Here is a 23,085-nt window from a genome sequence, read left to right as displayed (position 1 = left end):
AGCATTCTATCTCCCTAAGGCCCCTGACTAAGTTGCAGCGGGCCTGGCTGGACAGTGCTTCTGCTTCCTCATCCTCCTGTCATGGAGTCACCGACTCATCATCATCAACACTAGTACAACTCTGTTTTGATTTGGCCCACCAAAGAAATCTGATATGCGTTTCTGAGCCATGATGCTGATGGAAACAAAACAACCTGCTGACAGCTGACAGCTTCATGCGTCCTGAGCGTAAAAGGTAGACAGGTAGGCAGATGTTTTAGACTATAGAATAATGAAGGCGCAAACCATTAGGTCCCAGATTCATAGTGGTGCTTAATAGGCACTAATAAGGTATATTAGGAGGAGTTTTGATTGATTGATTGATTGAAGAATTTATTAGAGGTTTGCAATAGATAAAAGTACAGTTTCATGAAAGCACAAATCACTGGTACAAGGTCAACTAAAAGGAGATCCTAAAAAGCCGAGGCTTATTTCCACAGGAACCACACTAAGTATCTCATATAACATTGAAAGACAGACGGATAGAACATAGTACTTTATCTAGGATAATATCAATTTCAAAAGCATAACATCAAATACAAAGGCAGAAAAAGGGTGGGGGGAGCATGGGGGCTTAGTCTGTCACGGGTAGCAGCCGCCTGAAGGTGCCTTTTCATACCGATTTTGAAGGAGGCTAGGGATTTGCTCTCAAGAGCAAGTACAAGAGACATTGGACACTTTACTGTGATATTGGACACTTTATGCCTGTTCTTTTTATTACTTCATAATCTTTGCTATTTATTTATGTATTTATTTATAGGCCTACATCTATATTATCTTAACTTATTGTCTTGTCTAAACACACTTGGGTTTTGCTCCAAATTCCATTGTTCTTAAACTAGTTTTATGTAACAATGACAATAAGGTTCATACATAAATCACTGCTAGAGCGCTAATAATCTTCTCTTATGGTCTTTTCAAATGGCGGTCCGCAGGCTAATAAATGTCAATTTGGGGGTCCCAGCATGAAAAGGTTTGAGAACCACTGGTATACCATGCATGTTCTTGTTCATGTCATATACCGGTACGTACAATTCTTAAGAACATTTTTCAAATATTTGATCTTTAAGCATTTTGGACACATTTTTCATCTTGTTAGGTGTTATTATAGCAGAATGGCCCTTTAGCCCAGTGGGTTCCCAAACCTTTTATCCCTTTAGCCCAGTGGGTTCCCAAACATTTTATCTGGAGACCCAAAAGAGAAATTACACATTCTTCACTGGGGACACAAACTGGGGGAAACAGCAGATCTACAAGCTCACAATTTGTCGCTTCATGCTGCATTGAGAGCTTGTAGATCTGCTATTTAACTCTTAAAAAAGGCTCTAATTCATTTTCCTGCTATAGGCCTACCACTAACATGTGGAACGTCCTACCGTAGGCCTTAAAGGAGTGCAAATCCCTAACCTTCAAAATCAGTCTGAAAAGTCACCTACAGACGGCTGCTACTCGTGACTAAGCCCATACCTACCTTCCCCTTTCCACTGTAAATATCTTTTATTTCTTTTTATACTATTATTTATTTTTCCCTTCTTACTTTAATGTTTTTATGACCCCAACATGTTTTTTCCCCCTTTTGTTGTTGATAATATCCTATATGCATAGCACTGTGTTCTATCCGTCTGTCTTTCAATGTTATATGAGTTACATAAAGCACTGTGTTCTATTCAATGTTATATGAGATACATAAAGTACTGTGTTCTATTCAATGTTATATGAGATACATAAAGTACTGTTCTATTCAATGTTATATGAGATACATAAAGTACTGTGTTCTATTCAATGTTATACGAGATACATAAAATACTGTGTTCTATTCAATGTTATATGAGATACATAAAGTACTGTGTTCTATTCAATGTTATACGAGATACATAAAATACTGTGTTCTATTCAATGTTATATGAGATACATAAAGCACTGTGTTCTATTCAATGTTATATGAGATACATAAAGTGGTTCCTGTGTAAATAAGCCGTAAGGCTTACTAGGATCTCCTTTTAGTTGACCTTTTACCAGTGATTTGTAGGCCTACTGTCTCTATCTTTTCATATGCAAACTTCTAATAAAACCTTCAATAAATCTATTGATTTATTGAAGATTGTATTTATTATTATTCACAAAGGACCTGAATTAAAGCTCAAAGTGTCCCCTTAAAAATAATACCAAACATAATATAAAATATGTCCTGAACATGAGCCAATAGGCTATCAAGATAGGCTATGCATGAATGAAAATCCTCCTATGGAGGAAAATAACAAAATGTCAAAATGATATATAAAGATACTCCTATGGAAAGGATATCACATTTAAATGTACTTATATTGAGCCATTGGGGACCCAAACTAGTGGAAACAGCAGATCTACAAGCTCGAGAGCTTGTAGATCTGCTGTTTTCACCTATAAGCCCTATTCACGGCCCGCCCACTCAGCAAATTTCTCAGCAACTTCCTGGTGTGACGTCAAATTAGAAGGGGAAATTAATACAGAAATAGCTGGATTTAAAGCCAACAAATCATTATTTCGAACGGTAAAGTAAATTATAATGCTTTGTGCCTTTTACTATCTTGTGTTCTTGATCATGCTAGCAGTATTTTATACCTTACTATTCGGAAATTGCATTAAATTTGCGATTTCTGTGTTAACTCTATGGGCTTAGCAGGGTTTTATCCTTCAAAACGTGACTTCAGCACCAGGGGGATGCTGAGTGGGCGGGCCGTGAATAGCCTAGGGCGACTGAAAGCCTGGTGAGGCGAGGTTAGGGCGACTGTGGACCCAAGCTGGTGAGAACAGCAGATCTACAAGTTCACAGTGTCGACACTGTCGTGCCGCGTTGAGAGCTTGGAGATCTGCTATTTTTCACCACTTCTCAATCATTTTTATACATTTTTTTTCATGGAATTTCTTAGTTTTATTTTTCGTTTGACATTTTATAAAATTCCCTCTTTTTTTTCTTTGTCTAAAAAATTAAAACGATTTCTTGGGGAAGGGGAACATTTGTAAAATGTATATTTAATTTATTTTATTTTGTAAGTAAAGAAAATGGGACATTTTTTACACATTCTCCACTGAGGACTCAAACTACAAGCAGATCTACAAGCTCTCGACGTGTCGCTTTGCGCAGCTTTGGGAGCTTGTAGATCTGCTATTTTCAAGTGGAATTACTTAGACCTGTGTTTCGTTTCTTTGTTTGAAATTTTCTAAAAGTATTTTCCTTTGTGTAAAAATAAAAACGACTTCTTGGGGAGGGGGGAAATTAGTGAAATGCTATATTTAACTTTTATTGTAGGAAAAGAAAATAAGACGTCACAGCCTCACAGGAATGAAATGACACTTTCACCACTGAGGACCCAAACTAGTGAAAACAGCAGATCTACCCAAGCTCTCAACGCAGCACAAAGCGACGCGTTGAGAGCTTGTAGATCTGCTATTTTCACTAGTTTGGTATGATTTAATTTTATTTTGTCTCCGGAAGGAAGACATGGAACACAGGAACATCCGGAGAGGACAGGAAGTGAGCGCCACAGAGCTCAGTGTTGTCATCACACAAACACATTAATGATTACTGTTTTATTAATCTGTTCTATCAGTCTGTTATATTAGTGTTAAACTCCTTTATTACACTCTCACATAAACACCAACACACTGACACACAACACACACACTGTGTGTTGTTCATTTCTACACGCAGTCATTCTGAAGCGTGAGTAAAACAAATGCTTTGTTAGCCTGGGTTGTTAGCCTAGCCTAGCCTAGCTTAGCTTAGCCTCTCCGTCCGTCTAACGTTGTGTTGTTAGCCTAGCCTAGCTTAGCCTAGCCTCTCCCCTCTATCTAACGTTATGTTGTTAGCCTAGCCTAGCCTCTCCCCTCTCCTGTCTAACGTTGTGTTGTTAGCCTAGCCTAGCCTAGCCTAGCCTCCCCGTCAGTCTGGATAACGTTGTGTGTTGTTAGCTTAGCTTAGCCTCTCCGGCTAGCTGACATTATAATGTAAATACATGTCTGTAGAAGAGCGTTAAAAGCATGACGTTTAAAGAGCATTCATTGTGTGTTCAGTTTGTTATAAAACTCATTGTTTAAGTCCTTCTAATGGAGGCTGTTTAGTGTTGTTGTGTTTGTTTTGATGCAAGCAGCTCGCTAGCATGCATGCTAACTGGGGAAGCTATATTGTTATTATTCTATTATAGAGCAGTGGTGTTAATGTGATGACATTTGGTCTCTCAGAGAAAAAAACGTTTATACTTTGTTGTCATTAGATCAGATTTTGTCCACAATTCCCTGCTGTGTTGTTGTTGGTTCCATAGCAGAGATAACAGGAGAACATTGATCAAAATAAAATACTAAATCTATATTCTCTAATGTGTAAACGTCCTGTAAATTGAGTAATTCAGATATTTAACAATAATTTAAGTCTTCAGAGTGTAAAATAAAACCAAATGGACCCGTAAGTGTTTAAAATGTAATTTGTAAATGTTATATTGAAGAATTCAAACATGTTGATGATTGATTGATTATTTTATCAGACAACTATGTAGAACAGTACAAGTATAAAGACTAGTCAATACAATATAAATGTAGTACAGTACAAGTACAGTTAAACACCCTGCCTAAAAGGAACATCCCAGATAAGACCTTTTACATTAGAAGTCCTTTAAAGCTGATTGAATGAACATCATTTAAAGCCATTCACACTGATATCTTTTAATTCCTAACAGTTTTCTGATAAAACTCATGTTTCTATCTGTGAGGTAATCAAACCTTTTCATATCAAGGACCCCTAAATGTACACTTCCTAGCCCACGGACCCCCAGTTGAAAAGAGCTGCCAGGGACCCCCTCCCCCTCTCAGTTTTACAGCTCTAGCCGTGATTCTGAGCAGTTTTAATTTCAAGGACCCCCAGTTTGACATGCATTAGGCTACGGACCCCCATTTAATGGCATTTCTATTTCTGGGACCCCAATTTAATGTTGTAAAATCAATGTTCCATTTGTACACTCTGAGTTAGAGCTGTAAGGGTCCATTTGGTTCCATTTATGCACTCTGAGTTACAGAGCCGTAAGGGTTCATTTGGTTCCTATCTATCAATAAGCTGAGGACCCCCTGGAACCCCCTCAAGGACCCCTCGGGGTCCCCGGACCCTACTCTGAGAACCAATGTTCTTTATGTTCTTTATGAGTGGTAATCAACATTTTCATGTCAAGGACCCCCAAAATTACTACACGTATCTTTGAAAATGTGCACAAATGTTCATGATTTTTCACACTATAACGGCACCAGGTGATGCGCTGTGAGCTTGTAGATCTGCTGTTTTTTGAACAGCCAAAGTACAGCTCTTTACAGGTCTGTAACTCTGAGAGTGTACACATGGAACCAAATGGACCCTTATGGTTGCTTTGGTTACCGTGGTAACGACGTAGGCGTCATGACTTTTCTGTCTTTATGTCTTGTTCAGATTGTTAATTTTCCTGACATTGCAGATAGGACCTTGCTGTGAGAGATGTCTTGCTAGGGTAGCAGAGAGACTCACTGTGAGAGATGTCTTGCTAGTGTAGCAGAGAGACTCACTGTGAGAGATGTCTTGCTAGTGTAGCAGAGAGACTCACTGTGAGAGATGTCTTGCTAGTGTAGCAGAGAGACTCACTGTGAGAGATGTCTTGCTAGTGTAGCAGAGAGACTCACTGTGAGAGATGTCTTGCTAGTGTAGCAGAGAGACTCACTGTGAGAGATGTCTTGCTAGGGTAGCAGAGAGACTCACTGTGAGAGATGTCTTGCTAGGGTACAGAGAGACTCACTGTGAGAGATGTCTTGCTAGGGTACAGAGAGACTCACTGTGAGAGATGTCTTGCTAGGGTAGCAGAGAGACTCACTGTGAGAGATGTCTTGCTAGTGTAGCAGAGAGACTCACTGTGAGAGATGTCTTGCTAGGGTAGCAGAGAGACTCACTGTGAGAGATGTCTTGCTAGTGTAGCAGAGAGACTCACTGTGAGAGATGTCTTGCTAGTGTAGCAGAGAGACTCACTGTGAGAGATGTCTTGCTAGTGTAGCAGAGAGACTCACTGTGAGAGATGTCTTGCTAGTGTAGCAGAGAGACTCACTGTGAGAGATGTCTTGCTAGTGTAGCAGAGAGACTCACTGTGAGAGATGTCTTGCTAGTGTAGCAGAGAGACTCACTGCCTCAATCTGATGGCATTCAGAAGTCTAGTATCTCCCTCGGTCCATAGGGATATCCCTTTGGATCAATGGTAAAGATATTGGACTTCCATGCGGGAGACCCGAGTTAGAATCCTGGGCGTTACACTTGTTCCTGTACATTTCTCCTGTACTGAGGCATTTCTCCCTCTGTCGAGGGCTGTCACCACTATGACATTTTACATGACCATTAATTGTCACTCAAATAATTGTGATTAACGATTTAATTCTGTTTTTGTCGTTGACAATTTTTACATTTCTGTTTGGCTTGTAGGCTTTGAAGTTGCACATGGCAATTATGACACATAGCCTAAATATACAAAGAAATTACTGACATACAGTATTTGTCAACTTTATACTTAAAAAAGAACATTGATAGTGGAAATAGCCGATCTACAAGCTCACAACGCGTCGCTATGTGATGCGTTGTGAGCTTGTAGATCTGCTATTTCCACTATTTTGAAAATGTTAGAAGAATATATGAACATCTTTCAACATGGAAACGATTTGGTCAAATGATTGTGTTTAGACTATTATGTAATAACGGTGACAGGCTGAACAAGATGTGCGACTGAGCGATGCTCCTCCTTTTTGTGATTTTTCGGCCTCCACAAAAAGATGGTGGGAAAGTGGCTGATCGTTTTTAGCACATGGAGTGTTTTTCGTGCAAAACGAATGCTTGCAATGGATTCAGAATCATGACAAAAGAAAGAAAATAGTTTGACCCTTCACTTGCTACTTTAAGCACATTTCTCATGGTGTTTTCTTTTTTTCCTGTAAACTAAAACGACGGTAACCCGTCTTTCAGCGGCTGCTGTCAAAGAATCCCCCAGAGAAATTGAATTTCATACTTTGCTTGTAGATCTGCTGTTTTCACTTGGGGTCCTCAGTGGAGAATAGCCTATGTAAAAAATCCCATTTTCTTTTCTTACAAAATAAAAAATAAAATATACATTTTACAAATGTTCCCCTTCCCCCAAAAATGTGTTAGATGTGTTACTACTACACACCTTTACAAACAACATTGGTGAAGAAATGTCTTGGTCAGGAATTGATTTCCAGATTTGTCATAATTCTGATAATATTCTCTCACTATAAGCTAACATGAAGGCGACGCCACAACAATGTGTTTCATAGCAAGGCTGGGCGATATCAGGAAAACCTTCGATATTCGATAACGTTGTTGAAAACCTCGATATCAATATTACTCACCATATTAGTAAAAACAATTGCATTATATAGTTTTTAATGTTTTTCTGCTTTAGGTCCACTGCCTGCGTAAACCAGATAATGAATATCATATCCATGCATGCACACTGCACAGTAGGGATGCGGTATCGGTACTCGTGGTATCGGTACTCGCCCCGATACCAGCCTATTTTGAGGTATCGGTACTCGTCAGATACTGCTCACAAAGCGCCCGAGTACCCTGTGTGTTCCGCCACTTCGCCTTTCTCTCTCTCTCTTAAAGTATCAAAAGTAAAAATACAATATGTTTGAGCATAGCAGATCTAGAAGATCATGCACAGTACAGGAATATCCATGGGCTAAACCTGAAAAAAAAAGTGAAATGTGTGGCAGTTGTTCTGGGAAAGCAATGCAATGTAATGTGTTATATACAGCCAGAAAGTGAGGAACATCTGATAAAAAAAATAAAAAAAATAAATGTAAAGACATTTTGTATTATTAATTGTACTCGTATTGGTACTCGGTATCGGCGAGTACTCAAAATGAAGTACTCGTACTTGTACTCGGTCAGCAAAAAAGTGGTATCGGGACATCCCTACTGCACAGTACACATAGAATAAAGACATTAAATGCATATCATATCATATCCATGCATGCACACTGCACAGTACACATAGAATAAAGACATTAAATGAATATCATATCCATGCATGCACACTGCACAGTACACATAGAATAAAGACATTAAATGAATATCATATCCATGCATGCACACTGCACAGTACACATAGAATAAAGACATTAAATGAATATCATATCCATGCATGCACACTGCACAGTACACATAGAATAACAACATTAAATGAATATCATATCCATGCATGCACACTGCACAGTACACATAGAATAACAACATTAAATGAATATCATATCCATGCATGCACACTGCACAGTACACATAGAATAACCCAGATAATGAATATCATATCCATGCATGCACACTGCACAGTACACATTAAATAAATACATTAAATGAATATAATATCCAATTATCCATGCATGCACACTGCACAGTACACATAGAATAACCCAGATAATGAATATCATATCCATGCATGCACACTGCACAATACACATGAAATAAATACATTAAATGCCTTATTTACATTTTCCAACAATGGTTTTATTGAAATAACCACACCTTAATTAATTTGACACATACACCAATACCTCATTTCAAGCCATCTTCATCGATATGTATACCTCACATGCTGATACCTCCATATCGATACATGTTCGATATATTGCACAGCCTTATTTCCAGTGTTGACTAAAACTATGACGAAAAATGTTTGTCAACTGCGTTTTTTTTCACTGACAAAAACTAAATAAAAAAGAAACAAAAACTAAGCTCTGATGACTAAAACTAAGACAAAAAATATTGGCAATTTCGTCAACAAAATAAAAACTAGACTAAAACGTTAGGGAGGGACTAGAGAAGAGAGTCATTTTATGTTTGGTTGCTCTCAGGTGTTGCGTGCTGAAAATAGCCGATCTACAAGCTCACAACGCGTCGCAGTGTGACGCGTTGTGAGCTTGTAGATCTGCTATTTTCAGCACACAACCAAGGGTAAAATCAGTCATTACGATGCCATCAAGGCCTGCCAAAATACATTTTAGTTGACTAAATCAACTGTAGATTTAGTCGCCTAAAATCCTATTATATTTAGTCGACTAAAATTAGACTAAAACTAAAACTTTTCAGGTGACTAAATTATGACTAAAACTAAATGACATTTTATTCAAAAGACTATGACTAAAACTAAATCAAAATTTGCTGTCAAAAACAACATTGCTTATTTCATAATATTTATTATTCAGGGTTCCCACGGTCATGAAATTCCTGGAAATATTTTGAAATTAGAAAAATATTTTTCCAGTACTGGAAAAGTTTTGGAATGTATCAAGGGTCCTGGAAGGTCCTGGAAAAAAATATACATTGTCTTTGGTTATTGATTTTGTTAATACCTCTGAAATGACAAATTAAACTTTGGCCAAATTGTCAAATATTAGACAGAAATTGTGAAAATAGCCGATCTACATGCTCACAATGCCTCGCGTTGCGAGGTGTTGTGAGCATGTAGATCTGCTATTTTCACAATAGAACCGTGTTATACAAAATTCCTCAACTCTTAGTGCTCGTCAGGGTGGGGGGGTCCCCAGTTAAAATATGATTATTTCGGGGGTCACGGCCTGAAAACACTACACTACCTGTCTTTAGGCATATTGCACATAGGAGTAAGCGACTCGTTGTTGAGCTGAATTATTGTTATATAGTCCTGGAAATTGGGTTAAATATTCTGGTAAAGTTTTGGAAAAGTTTACCTTACTAGAACCCTGATTATTATTTCTGTCTCTCAGGACGATGAAGACGACGCCTCAACAATGACATCCCGCTTCGGTAAGACGTACAGCCGTAAGGCGGCGGGGGGCGGGGGGGGAGGAGGAGGAGGCGGAGACTCGGGGTCCACGTCCTCCAAGTTCGACGAGGTTCTGTCTGGCCGGCGTCGCCCCGCGACGCTCAGCACCAAGTGGGGTCAGACCACCTACCGCGCTACGCTAGGCTCCTCCCCTTCCCCCTCCTCCTCTGTCCTGCTGGGCCCCTCCCCCTCCGTCTCCAAGAGGCCACGCCCCAGCCACGCCCACAAGAAGCCCCGCCTCTCGGGCGACGCCCCCGACGGAGACGGAGACGGAGAGGACCCGTTCGGCTTCGACAGCGACGAGGAGTCCAAGCCTGTTTCTTCCTCCAGAGGTAGGCTCTCTCTCTGTGTCTCTATGTCTCTCTCTCTCTCTCTCTCTGTGTCTCTATCTATCTCTCTCTCTCTCTCTCTCTCTCTCTCTCTCTCTCTCTCTCTCTCTTTCTATGTCTCTTTGTTGTCCTCTAGACCAGGGGTTTTCAAAGTGGGTGACGGGGCACCCTGGGGTGCCGCGACGGCAGTCCAGGGGTGCCGTGAGATAATTTGATAACATCTGGAATTTATTTGGACACTTGAAATAATATTTTGTATCATTTGTTTAAACTTAAAGTACAATGTTATTTTCAGTCAGTTCTAACCAAAATGGCTGTTATCTCAACATTTTCCTCACGACATAATCACTAAAATATCGTCACTGTCAGGCAGAAACCTTGTATCTCCAAGTTTCAAATGTGTTCGTCTTTTGGTAAAGCAAAGCCCTGCTTCATCATACAAGACTAGTGAAAACAGCAGATCTACAAGCACTTGTAGATCTGCTGTTTTCACTAGTTTAGTACATTTTATAGATGATAAATACAAAACGAACGGTTTTGGACATACAAGGTTTCCACCCGACAACGACGATATGCTATAAATATAAGGTGCTGGTAGTGAAAATTATAATGTAGGGGTGCCTCGGATTAAAACAATATTCATAAGGTGACCTGAGAACCCCTGATCTAGACCAGTGCTTCTAAGTTAGCCACACTCTAGCAGACAATCAGGCATTTAATGACCTCCTGATTACCAGGCATACATTCTACTGTGAGGGTTCACAGATCCACTCTGAGCACAGCCGAGTGGCTCGCACGACGATCGGGGTCACTCCGACTCTGCTCTCACAACGTTTCACAAGTCACATATTGGGACAAAATCATTTTCAGTCGTGGGATTTCTTTTTGGCTTTAACCTGTGCTATAGCTCAGGGGTAGAGAAACTGTTATTAGAGCACGAAGGGTTCCCAAGGGTTCTCAGTTCGAATCCGGGCTCCCCCTGAGTTAATGTCCAAGGGTCCTTGAGCAAGACTCTGAACCCCTAGTTGCTCCCGGTGAGCAGGTTGGTTTCCTCCGCCACCGGTGTATGAATGTGTGTGAATGGGTGAATGTAATGCACAATCTCTGTAAAGCGCCTTGGATAAAAGCGCTATATAAATGCACCATTTACCATTTACCTCCTTTATCCCCTGTGCTCGAGCAGGTGGGCTTTGTTTCCTGGTTGGCCGACGGGCTGACAGTGCATTCTGTCTTTATTAAATATTGTCTGGTTATGAAAAACGACGCTACCTTTTTATAATTGGCAGTTGCACTTTGCATTCCGGCTTTTCAAAGTGACTGTCGCCACTCGGCAGTTATTGATTGATTGGATTAGTTCTACAAGCTGCAGTTTTTACCTGTCATTTTATAATGGACCATTTACCTTTCTGAGACCTTGGTGTCGGTGTCAAGTTGGCACTTGGCAGATCTACAAGCTCACAGCACGGCACCGAGTGCTGCACTGCAAGCTTGTAGATCTGCTATCTTTGAGCAATAGTGAAAATTTAGCAAATCTTTGAATATTTTTGACCCGATTCTATGAATGTTTTTACATCAGTGGTTCACAAACATTTTCATGTCAAGGACGACTAGAATTCGATGTATTTTTGGCCGTGGGCTAAAAATATAACTCAAAAACTCCTAATTCCTCAAAAACAACAAAATAAACAACACAGGATTGGCAGAGACTGAATGAACGTGTCCTTCTCTCCACCCTCCAGGCGGGGGCGCCGCTAAGGGGTCCCTGAAGACCCCGGGCCCCGGGGGTCCCCCCACCACCCTGCCAGCAGCCTCCAGGAGGACAGACTCCACCCAGAAGTTCTTCAACCACAGCTCCGTCACTGCAGGTACCAACACACCACCACCCCTAGATGGCGCTGTTACCCTGGTTCACCACTAGGGATGGCACCGTATGAAGATTTCATATCATGATTATTATCAACCAAGACCGACCAAGTCTCCTGACATAATGTACTTTCAGTCAGACCATAACAAAGTCACATACTGTACATAATGCAAACCTGGTTCCAGAAACACTTACTAATTTCATGGAACTGTGTGTGTGTGTGTGTGTGTGTGTGTGTGTGTGTGTGTGTGTGTGTGTGTGTGTGTGTGTGTGTGTGTGTGTGTGTGTGTGTGTGTGTGTGTGTGTGTGTGTGTGTGTGTGTGTGTGTGTGTGTGTAGGTGAGGCTCCCCAGCAGAGCAGCTACTCCTGGTACCTCAACGCTTCAGACAGGTATGATCTACAATACACCACCCTTATCATCTCTACACCACCCTTATCATCCTTAACTCATTCGTAGTTTACGGCCGTAGAGCCCGGAGATTTCTCTATGTCTTTCACTGCCGGCTTCTCCTACCTGTTAACGCGGGCGCTCATCCAGTTCCCATCGTGCGCGATCGGACACTGCTATGCATCGTGTGTTCGCGTATTCCATCAGCTTCTCAAATCCGTTGAAATTTCCGGGCCAAAATAGACAACGGACCATCCGCTTCCGGTTCACGGCCTCAATGATAAGTGGTCCGCTCAATAATGTGTCCGTGTAGAAACCAATCACGGAGCATTAGTTCCGGCCTATTTTAGTTCCGCTTCGATAAAAAAATCTTTTTTAATTAAAGCTTATTAACTCATTGAATGCCCTTTTCAAGATGGCCGCCAAGTACCAGGATGCCACGTTCCTAAATTTCTAGTGCACGGATCAATTTTCAGTGCACGGATCGTGCACGCCCATGCACCATATATGCACCATATGTGTAGTACTTTTTAACAGCTTTCAAACAAAAAAATCCGCTTGGAAATCTGTTCAGGCATTCATGAGATAGAAGCCTTCAAAGTCATTTTTTTGGCAGAGGTTGAGTTAATACACCACACTTATCCTTATCATCCTTAATACACCACCCTTATCCTTATCATCTCTACACCACCCTTATCATCCTTAATACACCACCCCTATCATCTCTACACCACCCTTATCCTTATCATCTCTACACCACCCTTATCATCTCTACACTACCCTTATCATCTCTACACCACCCTTATCCTTATCATCTCTACACCACCCTTATCACTACACCACCCTTATCCTTATCATCTCTACACCACCCTTATCATCTCTACACCACCCTTATCCTTATCATCTCTACACCACCCTTATCCTTATCATCTTTACACCACCCTTATCATCTCTACACCACCCTTATCATCCTTAATACACCACCCTTATCCTTATCATCTCTACACCACCCTTATCATCTCTACACCACCCTTATCATCTCTACACCACCCTTATCATCTCTACACCACCCTTATCCTTATCATCTCTACACCACCCTTATCCTTATCATCTCTACACCACCCTTATCATCTCTACACCACCCTTATCATCTCTACACCACCCTTATCCTTATCATCTCTACACCACCCTTATCATCTCTACCCCACCCTTATCCTTATCATCTCTACACCACCCTTATCATCTCTACACCACCCTTATCATCTCTACACCACCCTTATCCTTATCATCTCTACACCACCCTTATCATCTCTACACCACCCTTATCCTTATCATCTCTACACCACCCTTATCCTTATCATCTCTACACCACCCTTATCCTTATCATCTCTACACCACCCTTATCATCTCTACCCCACCCTTATCCTTATCATCTCTACACCACCCTTATCATCTCTACACCACCCTTATCCTTATCATCTCTACACCACCCTTATCCTTATCATCTCTACACCACCCTTATCATCTCTACCCCACCCTTATCCTTATCATCTCTACACCACCCTTATCATCTCTACACCACCCTTATCATCCTTAATACACCACCCTTATCCTTATCATCTCTACCCCACCCTTATCCTTATCATCTCTACCCCACCCTTATCCTTATCATCTCTACACCACCCTTATCATCTCTACACCACCCTTATCATCTCTACACCACCCTTATCATCTCTACACCACCCTTATCCTTATCATCTCTACACCACCCTTATCCTTATCATCTCTACACCACCCTTATCCTTATCATCTCTACACCACCCTTATCATCCTTAATACACCACCCTTATCCTTATCCGTATCATCTCTACACCACCCTTATCATCTCTACACCACCCTTATCCCCAGCGTGTAATGACATGTGAAATAAAGTAAAACAAAACCAGTATGACTCCCTAAATCGGGAGATAAGCGTCCGCCATGTTGCATGTAAAAATCGTCCTGATGTTTGTGCTAAATGTGACACATCCATGTTGATGACATGACTGTAGACATACTGTGTACCGACTTGCGTGATTTTAGGACAAAATTTGTAGGAGCAGTGTCCAAAAATGTGTTTGGTGCAAGAATCGGCCTCATGGTGGCGCTAGAAGAGGGCCATGTGAGAAACGAGGGGTCGAAGTAGTGGTTTTGCAGCTAAGGAGTGTGTGTGTGCAAAGTTTGGCATGGATCGGGGCAACGGTGGCGAAGTTATGAGAAGGGCAAAAGTGTGACGTGTGACTGACAGACTGACTGACAGCCAGTGGAGGTTCTGATAGTAACTGCAACCTGACGGTGCTGATTTGTTCCCAGCGACAGAAAGCCCCGCCCCTCCCAGACCACCGCCCTGAGAACAGACTCCGCCTCCTGGGTGAAGACAGACTCCGCCCCCTCTGCGTGGAAGCCCCGCCCCCCACCCTCACAGGCCGCCGCCTCCCTGAGAACAGACTCCGCCTCCTCACAGTGGGACTCCCTGGTCAGCGACAGGAGACCTCCGTCACAGGTAGGATAGGAACACTACCTTTAATTAACCTCTGTCACAGGTAGGATAGGAACACTACCTATAATTAACCTCTGTCACAGGTAGGATAGGAACACTACCTTTAATTAACCTGTCCTAGGTAGGATAGGAACACTACCTTTAATTAACCTGTCCTAGGTAGGATAGGAACACTACCTTTAATTCAATTCAGTTCAATGGGTTTTATTGGCATGAGAAAACATACGTTTAATGAAATATATAGAATTTGAAGGGGTAGAAGTTACAGTTTTCATGTATGGAGATTACTCAATGCTTGTGCACATAGTTTTATTTCACCCAGCAGGTATGGGAGTTTCTCATCATTGGTCATGTTTTCAAACTCTCCTTGTGTGGTTATGATCTGTGGGAAGTGCTGGTCTGTGTCTGTGATGTCTTGGTACAGTGGACAGGTGGTCAGTATGTGATGTCTTGGTATAGTGGACAGGTGGTCAGTATGTGATGTCTTGGTACAGTGGACAGGTGGTCAGTATGTGTCTGTGATGTCTTGGTACAGTGGACAGGTGGTCAGTATGTGTCTGTGATGTCTTGGTACAGTGGACAGGTGGTAAGTATGTGTCTGTGATGTCTTGGTACAGTGGACAGGTGGTCAGTATGTGATGTCTTGGTACAGTGGGCAGGTGGTCAGTATGTGATGTCTTGGTACAGTGGACAGGTGGTCAGTATGTGATGTCTTGGTACAGTGGATAGGTGGTCAGTATGTGTCTCTGATGTCTTGGTAAAGTGGACAGGTGGTCAGTATGTGATGTCTTGGTACAGTGGGCAGGTGGTCAGTATGTGTCTCTGATGTCTTGGTACAGTGGACAGGTGGTCAGTATGTGATGTCTTGGTACAGTGGACAGGTGGTCAGTATGTGTCTCTGATGTCTTGGTACAGTGGACAGGTGGTCAGTATGTGTCTGATGTCTTGGTACAGTGGACAGGTGGTCAGTATGTGGTGTCTTGGTACAGTGGACAGGTGGTTAGGAAGTGTAGTTAAAAAAAACAAATTGGAACAATATAAATGAACAGTTGAATCATAAACTTCAATACAGTCAGATAACTTCATTTTGTCTTTCTGACGTGAAAATAATTAAAGAATACAAATTAAAATAATAAATACAAATATTAAAAAGATAATATGTTAAAATATCACGATATATTCATCAGACTAATGGATAGTTTTCTAGTCTGTATATAGCCTACAGTATATATTCATCAGACTAATGGATAGTTTTCTAGTCTGCATATAGCCTACAGTATATATTCATCAGACTAATGGATAGTTTTCTAGTCTGCATATAGCCTACAGTATATATTCATCAGACTAATGGATAGTTTTCTAGTCTGCATATAGCCTACAGTATATATTCATCAGACTAATGGATAGTTTTCTAGTCTGCATATAGCCTACAGTATATATTCATCAGACTAATGGATAGTTTTCTAGTCTGTATATAGCCTACAGTATATATTCATCAGACTAATGGATAGTTTTCTAGTCTGTATATAGCCTACAGTATATATTCATCAGACTAATGGATAGTTTTCTAGTCCCAGGTTAAACATATATTCATCAGACTAATGGATTGTCCCCCCCCCCCCGTCCCAGGCCGCCACCCTGAAAGCCCCAGACTCCGCCCCCTCCTCGTGGGACTCCATCGTGGGCCTGAGAGGCTCCTCCCCCTCGCCCCCCCCTCCACGCCCCCACCGGGAGGCGGAGCTCCTGAGGCTCCACCCCCCCGCCGCAGAGCCGGAGGCCGACGACTTCTGCTCCTCCTCCTCTGCTCTGACCTCCTCAAGGTAGGATTTATTTTACAGTTTAGTTTGAGTTCGTTTTAATGTTGTTTTCCTTTTCTTATTCAGTTAGTTTTGGTATTTTCTTGGTGAAAACGCCTCAGTGCTTTTCAGACGGTAAGCGGGTGCAGTGGGGGATCAGTGGGGACGGTGCTGTGGTCTCATGTGGACACAGAAACACATCCTCTCCGCCAGTAAAGGCAGGGTGATATTTTGCCAGTAAACGCAGTAGGGGTGGGCAATATAATCGATATGGCAATACATCGCAATAGTTTATTTGCCATACTGTATCGATACTTCAGGCTGTAGTACCGCGATACTTTGAGGAAAATAAAATATGTTCCCATGCATAGGAACCAATGGTAGAAGTCCGGTCCTGACACTCTGTTGCCTCAAGGTGTCGCTGACTGTACTATAGTAGCTACTTCCCCTTCCCAAGGTTCAGTGAGTGAGGTCTCCAGAAAATCATTGCGAACGACGAAAACAACAACATTAGAGCAGCACCTTCAGCTTTTAAAGCTGATATATTGCAATAATATCGCAATAGTATCGTATTGCAAAAATTAGCAATATATCGTGATACTATTGCATCGTGACCCAAGTATCGTGATACGTATTGCATCGCGGGATTATTGCCAATATCCACCCCTAAAACGCAGGGTGATATTTTGCCTAGAAGCTGTTGTTGTTCTCCTCCTGCGTGCCATGCAGCCGCTAAGGCTGAAAAAAAAAAAAACCCTGAGTACAATCCAGCTCTCACCGCCTGCGAGCGCATCAGTGTTGATTTCGTCGACTAAAACTATGACGAAGAGTTTTTGTCGACTGCGTTTTTTTTCACTGACGAAAACTAAATAAAAACGAAGCTGTGATGACTAAAACTAAGACTAAATATATTGACAATTTCATCAACAAAATAAGAACTAGACTAAAATGTTGGGGAGGGGCTGGTGGAGAAGAGAGCCATTTTATGTTTGGTTGCTTTGGTCGGCTATTTTCAGCACACAACCAAGTGTAAAATCAGTCGTTACGATGCCATCAAGGCCTGCCAAAATACATTTTAGTTGACTAAATCAACTGTAGATTTAGTCGCCATAACATCTTATGATTTCAGGTGGCTAAATTGTGACTAAAACTAAATGAGATTTTATTCAAAAGACTATGACTAAAACTAAATCAAAATTTGCTGTCAAAAACAACACTGGAGTGCATGCACGGATGAGCATGTACAAGCACACATGCCCGCTCGCCTCGCCGCCCCTAAACCTCTCTGTGTACAAAGTAGCCGCCCGCCTCTCATTGACAATGAATTACTAGTCTAGGACGCAGCGACCAAGCTCCATCTGAAAGATAGTTTTAGTTTAGTTTTTATTAGTTTTTTATTCATACTTTGTGTTAGTTGTCAGGTACAGGATTATAAAAAGGTCAGAGTATGTAAGCCTACTGTGTAATAAAAACTCAACTAACGATACCATTTAAAAACATTTAACGTTTCAGTTAGTTATTTATTTCTTATTATAGTTTTAGTATTTTTTATATTTTGTTAGTTTTGTTAACTATATTAATCTGGCAGGTTAATTATCTTTCTCTAGTTAGTTAACTATATTAATCTGGCAGGTTAATTATCATTCTCTAGTTAGTTAGTTATACTATGTTAATGTTTCAGGAGCGCCAGCAGCAGCAGCTGTCGGACGTACCGAAGACCCGACAAGAAGAAACAGGAAGTGGGAGGAGTCTCAGAGGACGACCGCAACGCTTCACACCGCCTCACCGCCAAGTAGGTTACATGATCCTCTAGTCTAGTAGGTCACATGATCCTCTAGTCTAGTAGGTCACATGATCCTCTAGTCTAGTAGGTCACATGATCCTCTAGTCTAGTAGGTCACATGATCCTCTAGTCTAGTAGGTCACATGATCCTCTAGTCTAGTAGGTCACATGATCCTCTAGTCTAGTAGGTCACATGATCCTCTAGTCTAGTAGGTCTCTCTGTTACTATGAATACATGATCCTCTAGTAGGTCTCTCTGTTACTATGAATACACGATCCTCTAGTAGGTCTCACTCTTACTATGAATACATGAGCCACTATATTTCCACCTTCACTCCAGAGGGCCACTATATTTCCACCTTCACTCCAGAGGGCCACTATATTTACACCTTCACTCCAGAGGGCCACTATATTTACACCTTCACTCCAGAGGGCTACTATATTTCCACCTTCACTCCAGAGGGCCACTATATTTACACCTTCACTCCAGAGGGCCACTATATTTCCACCTTCACTCCAGAGGGCCACTATATTTCCACCTTCACTCCAGAGGGCCACTATATTTACACCTTCACTCCAGAGGACCACTATATTTCCACCTTCACTCCAGAGGACCACTATATTTCCACCTTCACTCCAGAGGGCCACAGTGCATATTGCAACGTCCTACTTTGTCACTTTCTAGTATCTCATACAAAAGAAGCAAAAAATAGCAGATCTAAAGCTTGTAGATCTGCTATTTTTGCTTCTTTTGAATTGGAATCCTGAATAATTCTTTTGTTATTTTTTAATTGGAATCCTGAAATGTAACATTTTGATTTTAATTTCAAACACATTTAGTTATATACTCATGTTAACTTCATGAACCTAAATACAAATGCCTCTCATTTGGACATAAAATAAATACATTTTAATACTACTATACTATTATTAATTGAAGCAGGTCATGTTTGGAATTGTAGCTGAAATCAATAATATATCAGTATTCTGGAATTAACCTGCGGGCCGCATTAAGTGAAGGTGGGGGCTGCATGTGGCCCCCGGGCAGCCAGTTGCCCATGTATGCTCTAGTAGGTCCCACTGTCATTATTAACCTTTTCAATCCCAGCCCATTTCAGTATTTTTTTTACGACCACAACAAAACGCCGTCTACACATCTATCCGTTCTTTCCATTCTTGTCAGTACCCTGGGGACGCTAAATTCCACCATCGTTACAATCATACAACAATGCTAACAAAATGAGCAAATACCTACTTTTCGCGTCGGGCGCCCGTGCACGCGATCCGTGCATGGCATAGTATCGATCGGGAAGCTGGCGGCATACGCTGCTCAAATCTTTTCTCAGAATGTCTCTACGACGTACGGCTGAAGAGATATCGTGTTTATATTTTCAATAGATTTACAAGCCATGTACACAACGTGCCATAAAGTGTTTGTTCAGTAACAACAGTCTTCGTGTCTCTCAGCTCTTTATTAACTCAGTCGGTGCCATATTTAAAGTGGGATGACCTCTTATATTGCCGTTTCGCCAACAAAGGGTTAAACAAATAGTGTGCACGCTGGTGCACACATTCGTGCACAGATCATGCACTATGCATGTGCATGCTTTTCACAGCTTTCAAACAAAAAAATCCGCTTGGAAATCTGTTCAGGCATTCAGGAGAAAGGAGCCCTTATGTTTTCTTCAAATGTAAACAAACATGGCTGCCATGTTTGAAAGATGGGGTTGGTATGGGGGTTAAACATGCAATTTCGCGATCGCGATCATGCCTAGTACATTGTTGGAGGTCCAAATCTTATTTTTTTTTTAAAGATTTTTTTTTTTAATAATTTATTTAAAAAAGACGTCCAGAAGACGTCTGGCAGGGAGGTCCATAGTTAAAAAGACGTTTTTATTATAGAAACGTCTTTTTTGGCAGGGTGAGTGTTAACAATTTTGCTGCCATTTTAAACATAGCTGTAGTAAGCAGCTGCCAAATTGTCCTTACCTTTTAACGTGGGCACATGCACGCATAGTGCATGATCTGTGCGCGACTCATGTAGTAGACCGGTAGACAAGATGACAGCTTTCGAATTAAAAAAAATCCATTGGAATAGACAAATCCGTTGCCAGGCTGTTACCCCTGCTGTAGCCGCCAGTGTTACATAAGAAAACATTGGAAAAGGCCAGTTGTGCGCTTTGGTCATCTCAGCGTGGTACAGCGGGAACGACGGGCATCTCAGCGTGGTACAGCGGGAACGACGGGCATCTCAGCGTGGTACAGCGGGAACGACGGGCATCTCAGCGTGGTACAGCGGGGAACGACGGGCATCTCAGCGTGGTACAGCGGGAACGACGGGCATCTCAGCGTGGTACAGCGGGGAACGACGGGCATCTCAGCGTGGTACAGCGGGAACGACGGGCATCTCAGCGTGGTACAGCGGGGAACGACGGGCATCTCAGCGTGGTACAGCGGGGAACGACGGGCATCTCAGCGTGGTACAGCGGGAACGACGGGCATCTCAGCGTGGTACAGCGGGGAACGACGGGCATCTCAGCGTGGTACAGCGGGAACGACGGGCATCTCAGCGTGGTACAGCGGGGAACGACGGGCATCTCAGCGTGGTACAGCGGGGAACGACGGGCATCTCAGCGTGGTACAGCGGGAACGACGGGCATCTCAGCGTGGTACAGCGGGGAACGACGGGCATCTCAGCGTGGTACAGCGGGAACGACGGGCATCTCAGCGTGGTACAGCGGGGAACGACGGGCATCTCAGCGTGGTACAGCGGGGAACGACGGGCATCTCAGCGTGGTACAGCGGGGAACGACGGGCATCTCAGCGTGGTACAGCGGGGAACGACGGGCATCTCAGCGTGGTACAGCGGGGAACGACGGGCATCTCAGCGTGGTACAGCGGGGAACGACGGGCATCTCAGCGTGGTACAGAACGACGGGCATCTCAGCGTGGTACAGCGGGAAATCAACGGTTTCGACGGGGATCGCGGGAAATGAGTGAGTTGTCAACGTTAAATGTTTTTAATTGTGATTGACAGCTCCGACGCCCACTCCGCTGACGATGGGCGGGGCCGGAGGCGGGACTTGACGGTGCTGCAGCCGTCCTGCCTGTCCGTCAGCAACGCCCCAGCCAATCAGGACAGAGGAGGAGGACTCTTCCTGGCGGGGTCCCTCGTTGCCACGGAGACCCAGGAGCCCTCCTCTGATTGGCTGAGGAAGGAGGCGGGCCAGAGTAAACCCAGGTACGGACAGCGAAGAGTTAAATGGTTTGTTTAGGTTTATTCATTATAATTATAATTATATAAGTATATATCTATATATCTATATCTATAGATATAGATATAGATATAGATATAGAGGTGTACAGGACAGTAAGGTGTGTGTTGTGTTGTGTGTACTATGTGTACAGCAGGGGTTCCCAAACCTTTTTGTCTCAGGTCACCCCATAAATATTTTTTTAATCCGAGGCACCCCTACATTATAATGTTCACTCCCAGCACCTTATATTTATAGCATAGCGTCGTTGTTGGGTCCAAAACCGTTTGTTTTGTATTTATCATCTAAAGAATGTACTAAACTAGAGATGCGAGGCGTTGTGTGCTTGTAGATCGTCTGTTTTCACTAGTTTTGTGCGACAGTCTTGTATGATGAAGCAGGGCTTTGCTTTACCAAAAGACGTACACATTTGAAACTTGGAGATACGAGGTTTCTGCCCGACAGTGATGATATTTTAGTGATTATGTTGTGAGGAAAACGTTGAGATAACAGCCATTTTGGTTAGAATTGACTGAAAATAACTTTGTACTTCAAGTTTAAAATGATACTAAATAATATTTTTTCAAGTGTCCAAATAAATTCCAAATATTATCAAATTATCTCGCGGCACCCCAGGGTGCCCCGTCACCCACTTTGAAACCCCTGCTGTATAACATCTTACAGGACAGTAAGGTGTGTGTTGTGTTGTGTTGTGTAGCAGGTGTACCCAGCAGGGTGTGTGTTGTGTTGTGTAGCAGGTGTACAGAACAGTAAGTGTGTGTTGTGTTGTGTTGTGTAGCAGGTGTACAGGACAGTAAGTGTGTGTTGTGTTGTGTTGTGTTGTGTTGTGTAGCAGGTGTACCCAGCAGGGTGTGTGTTGTGTTGTGTAGCAGGTGTACAGAACAGTAAGTGTGTGTTGTGTTGTGTTGTGTTGTGTAGCAGGTGTACCCAGCAGGAGGTGTGTATCTTGGAGGAGGAAGACGAGGAGGTCACCCTGACCTCTGGAAGCTCCAAGGTGAAGATCAAATACTTTGGCTTTGATGAGATGAGCGGCTCTGATGAAGAGGAGGAGGAGGATGAAGGTAGGTTCCTCACATCACCTCATTCACCAGACAGCAGGGAGAGCCGCCCGGTGGACAGGGTTGATTTGGTCGACTAAAACTATGACGAAAAATGTTTGTCGACTGCGTTTTTTTTTCACTGACAAAAACAAAATAAAAACTAAACTGTGATGACTAA

At 42.4% G+C, this 23,085-nt stretch overlaps 1 protein-coding gene across 1 annotated transcript in view; it reads left to right on the top strand.

The window, feature by feature from the left end:
- The first annotated feature begins 3,617 nt into the window (after nt 1-3,617).
- The window catches only part of LOC308303595 (wings apart-like protein homolog), a 73,228-nt gene continuing 53,760 nt past the window's right edge, over nt 3,618-23,085 (top strand). The window contains 9 exon segments of the mRNA XM_080748014.1: nt 3,618-3,742; nt 9,835-10,225; nt 11,962-12,087; nt 12,425-12,476; nt 14,827-15,016; nt 16,643-16,833; nt 18,491-18,601; nt 21,630-21,833; nt 22,786-22,928. Of these exon segments, the coding sequence (XP_080604140.1) occupies nt 9,859-10,225; nt 11,962-12,087; nt 12,425-12,476; nt 14,827-15,016; nt 16,643-16,833; nt 18,491-18,601; nt 21,630-21,833; nt 22,786-22,928 (1,384 nt within the window). The 5' untranslated portion in view covers nt 3,618-3,742; nt 9,835-9,858.

This window comes from Nannobrachium achirus (assembly GCF_963921795.1).
Source record: "Nannobrachium achirus genome assembly, chromosome: 18".
Classification (NCBI taxonomy): Eukaryota; Metazoa; Chordata; class Actinopteri; order Myctophiformes; family Myctophidae; genus Nannobrachium; species Nannobrachium achirus.
This window is presented reverse-complemented; position numbering and strand designations above follow the sequence as displayed.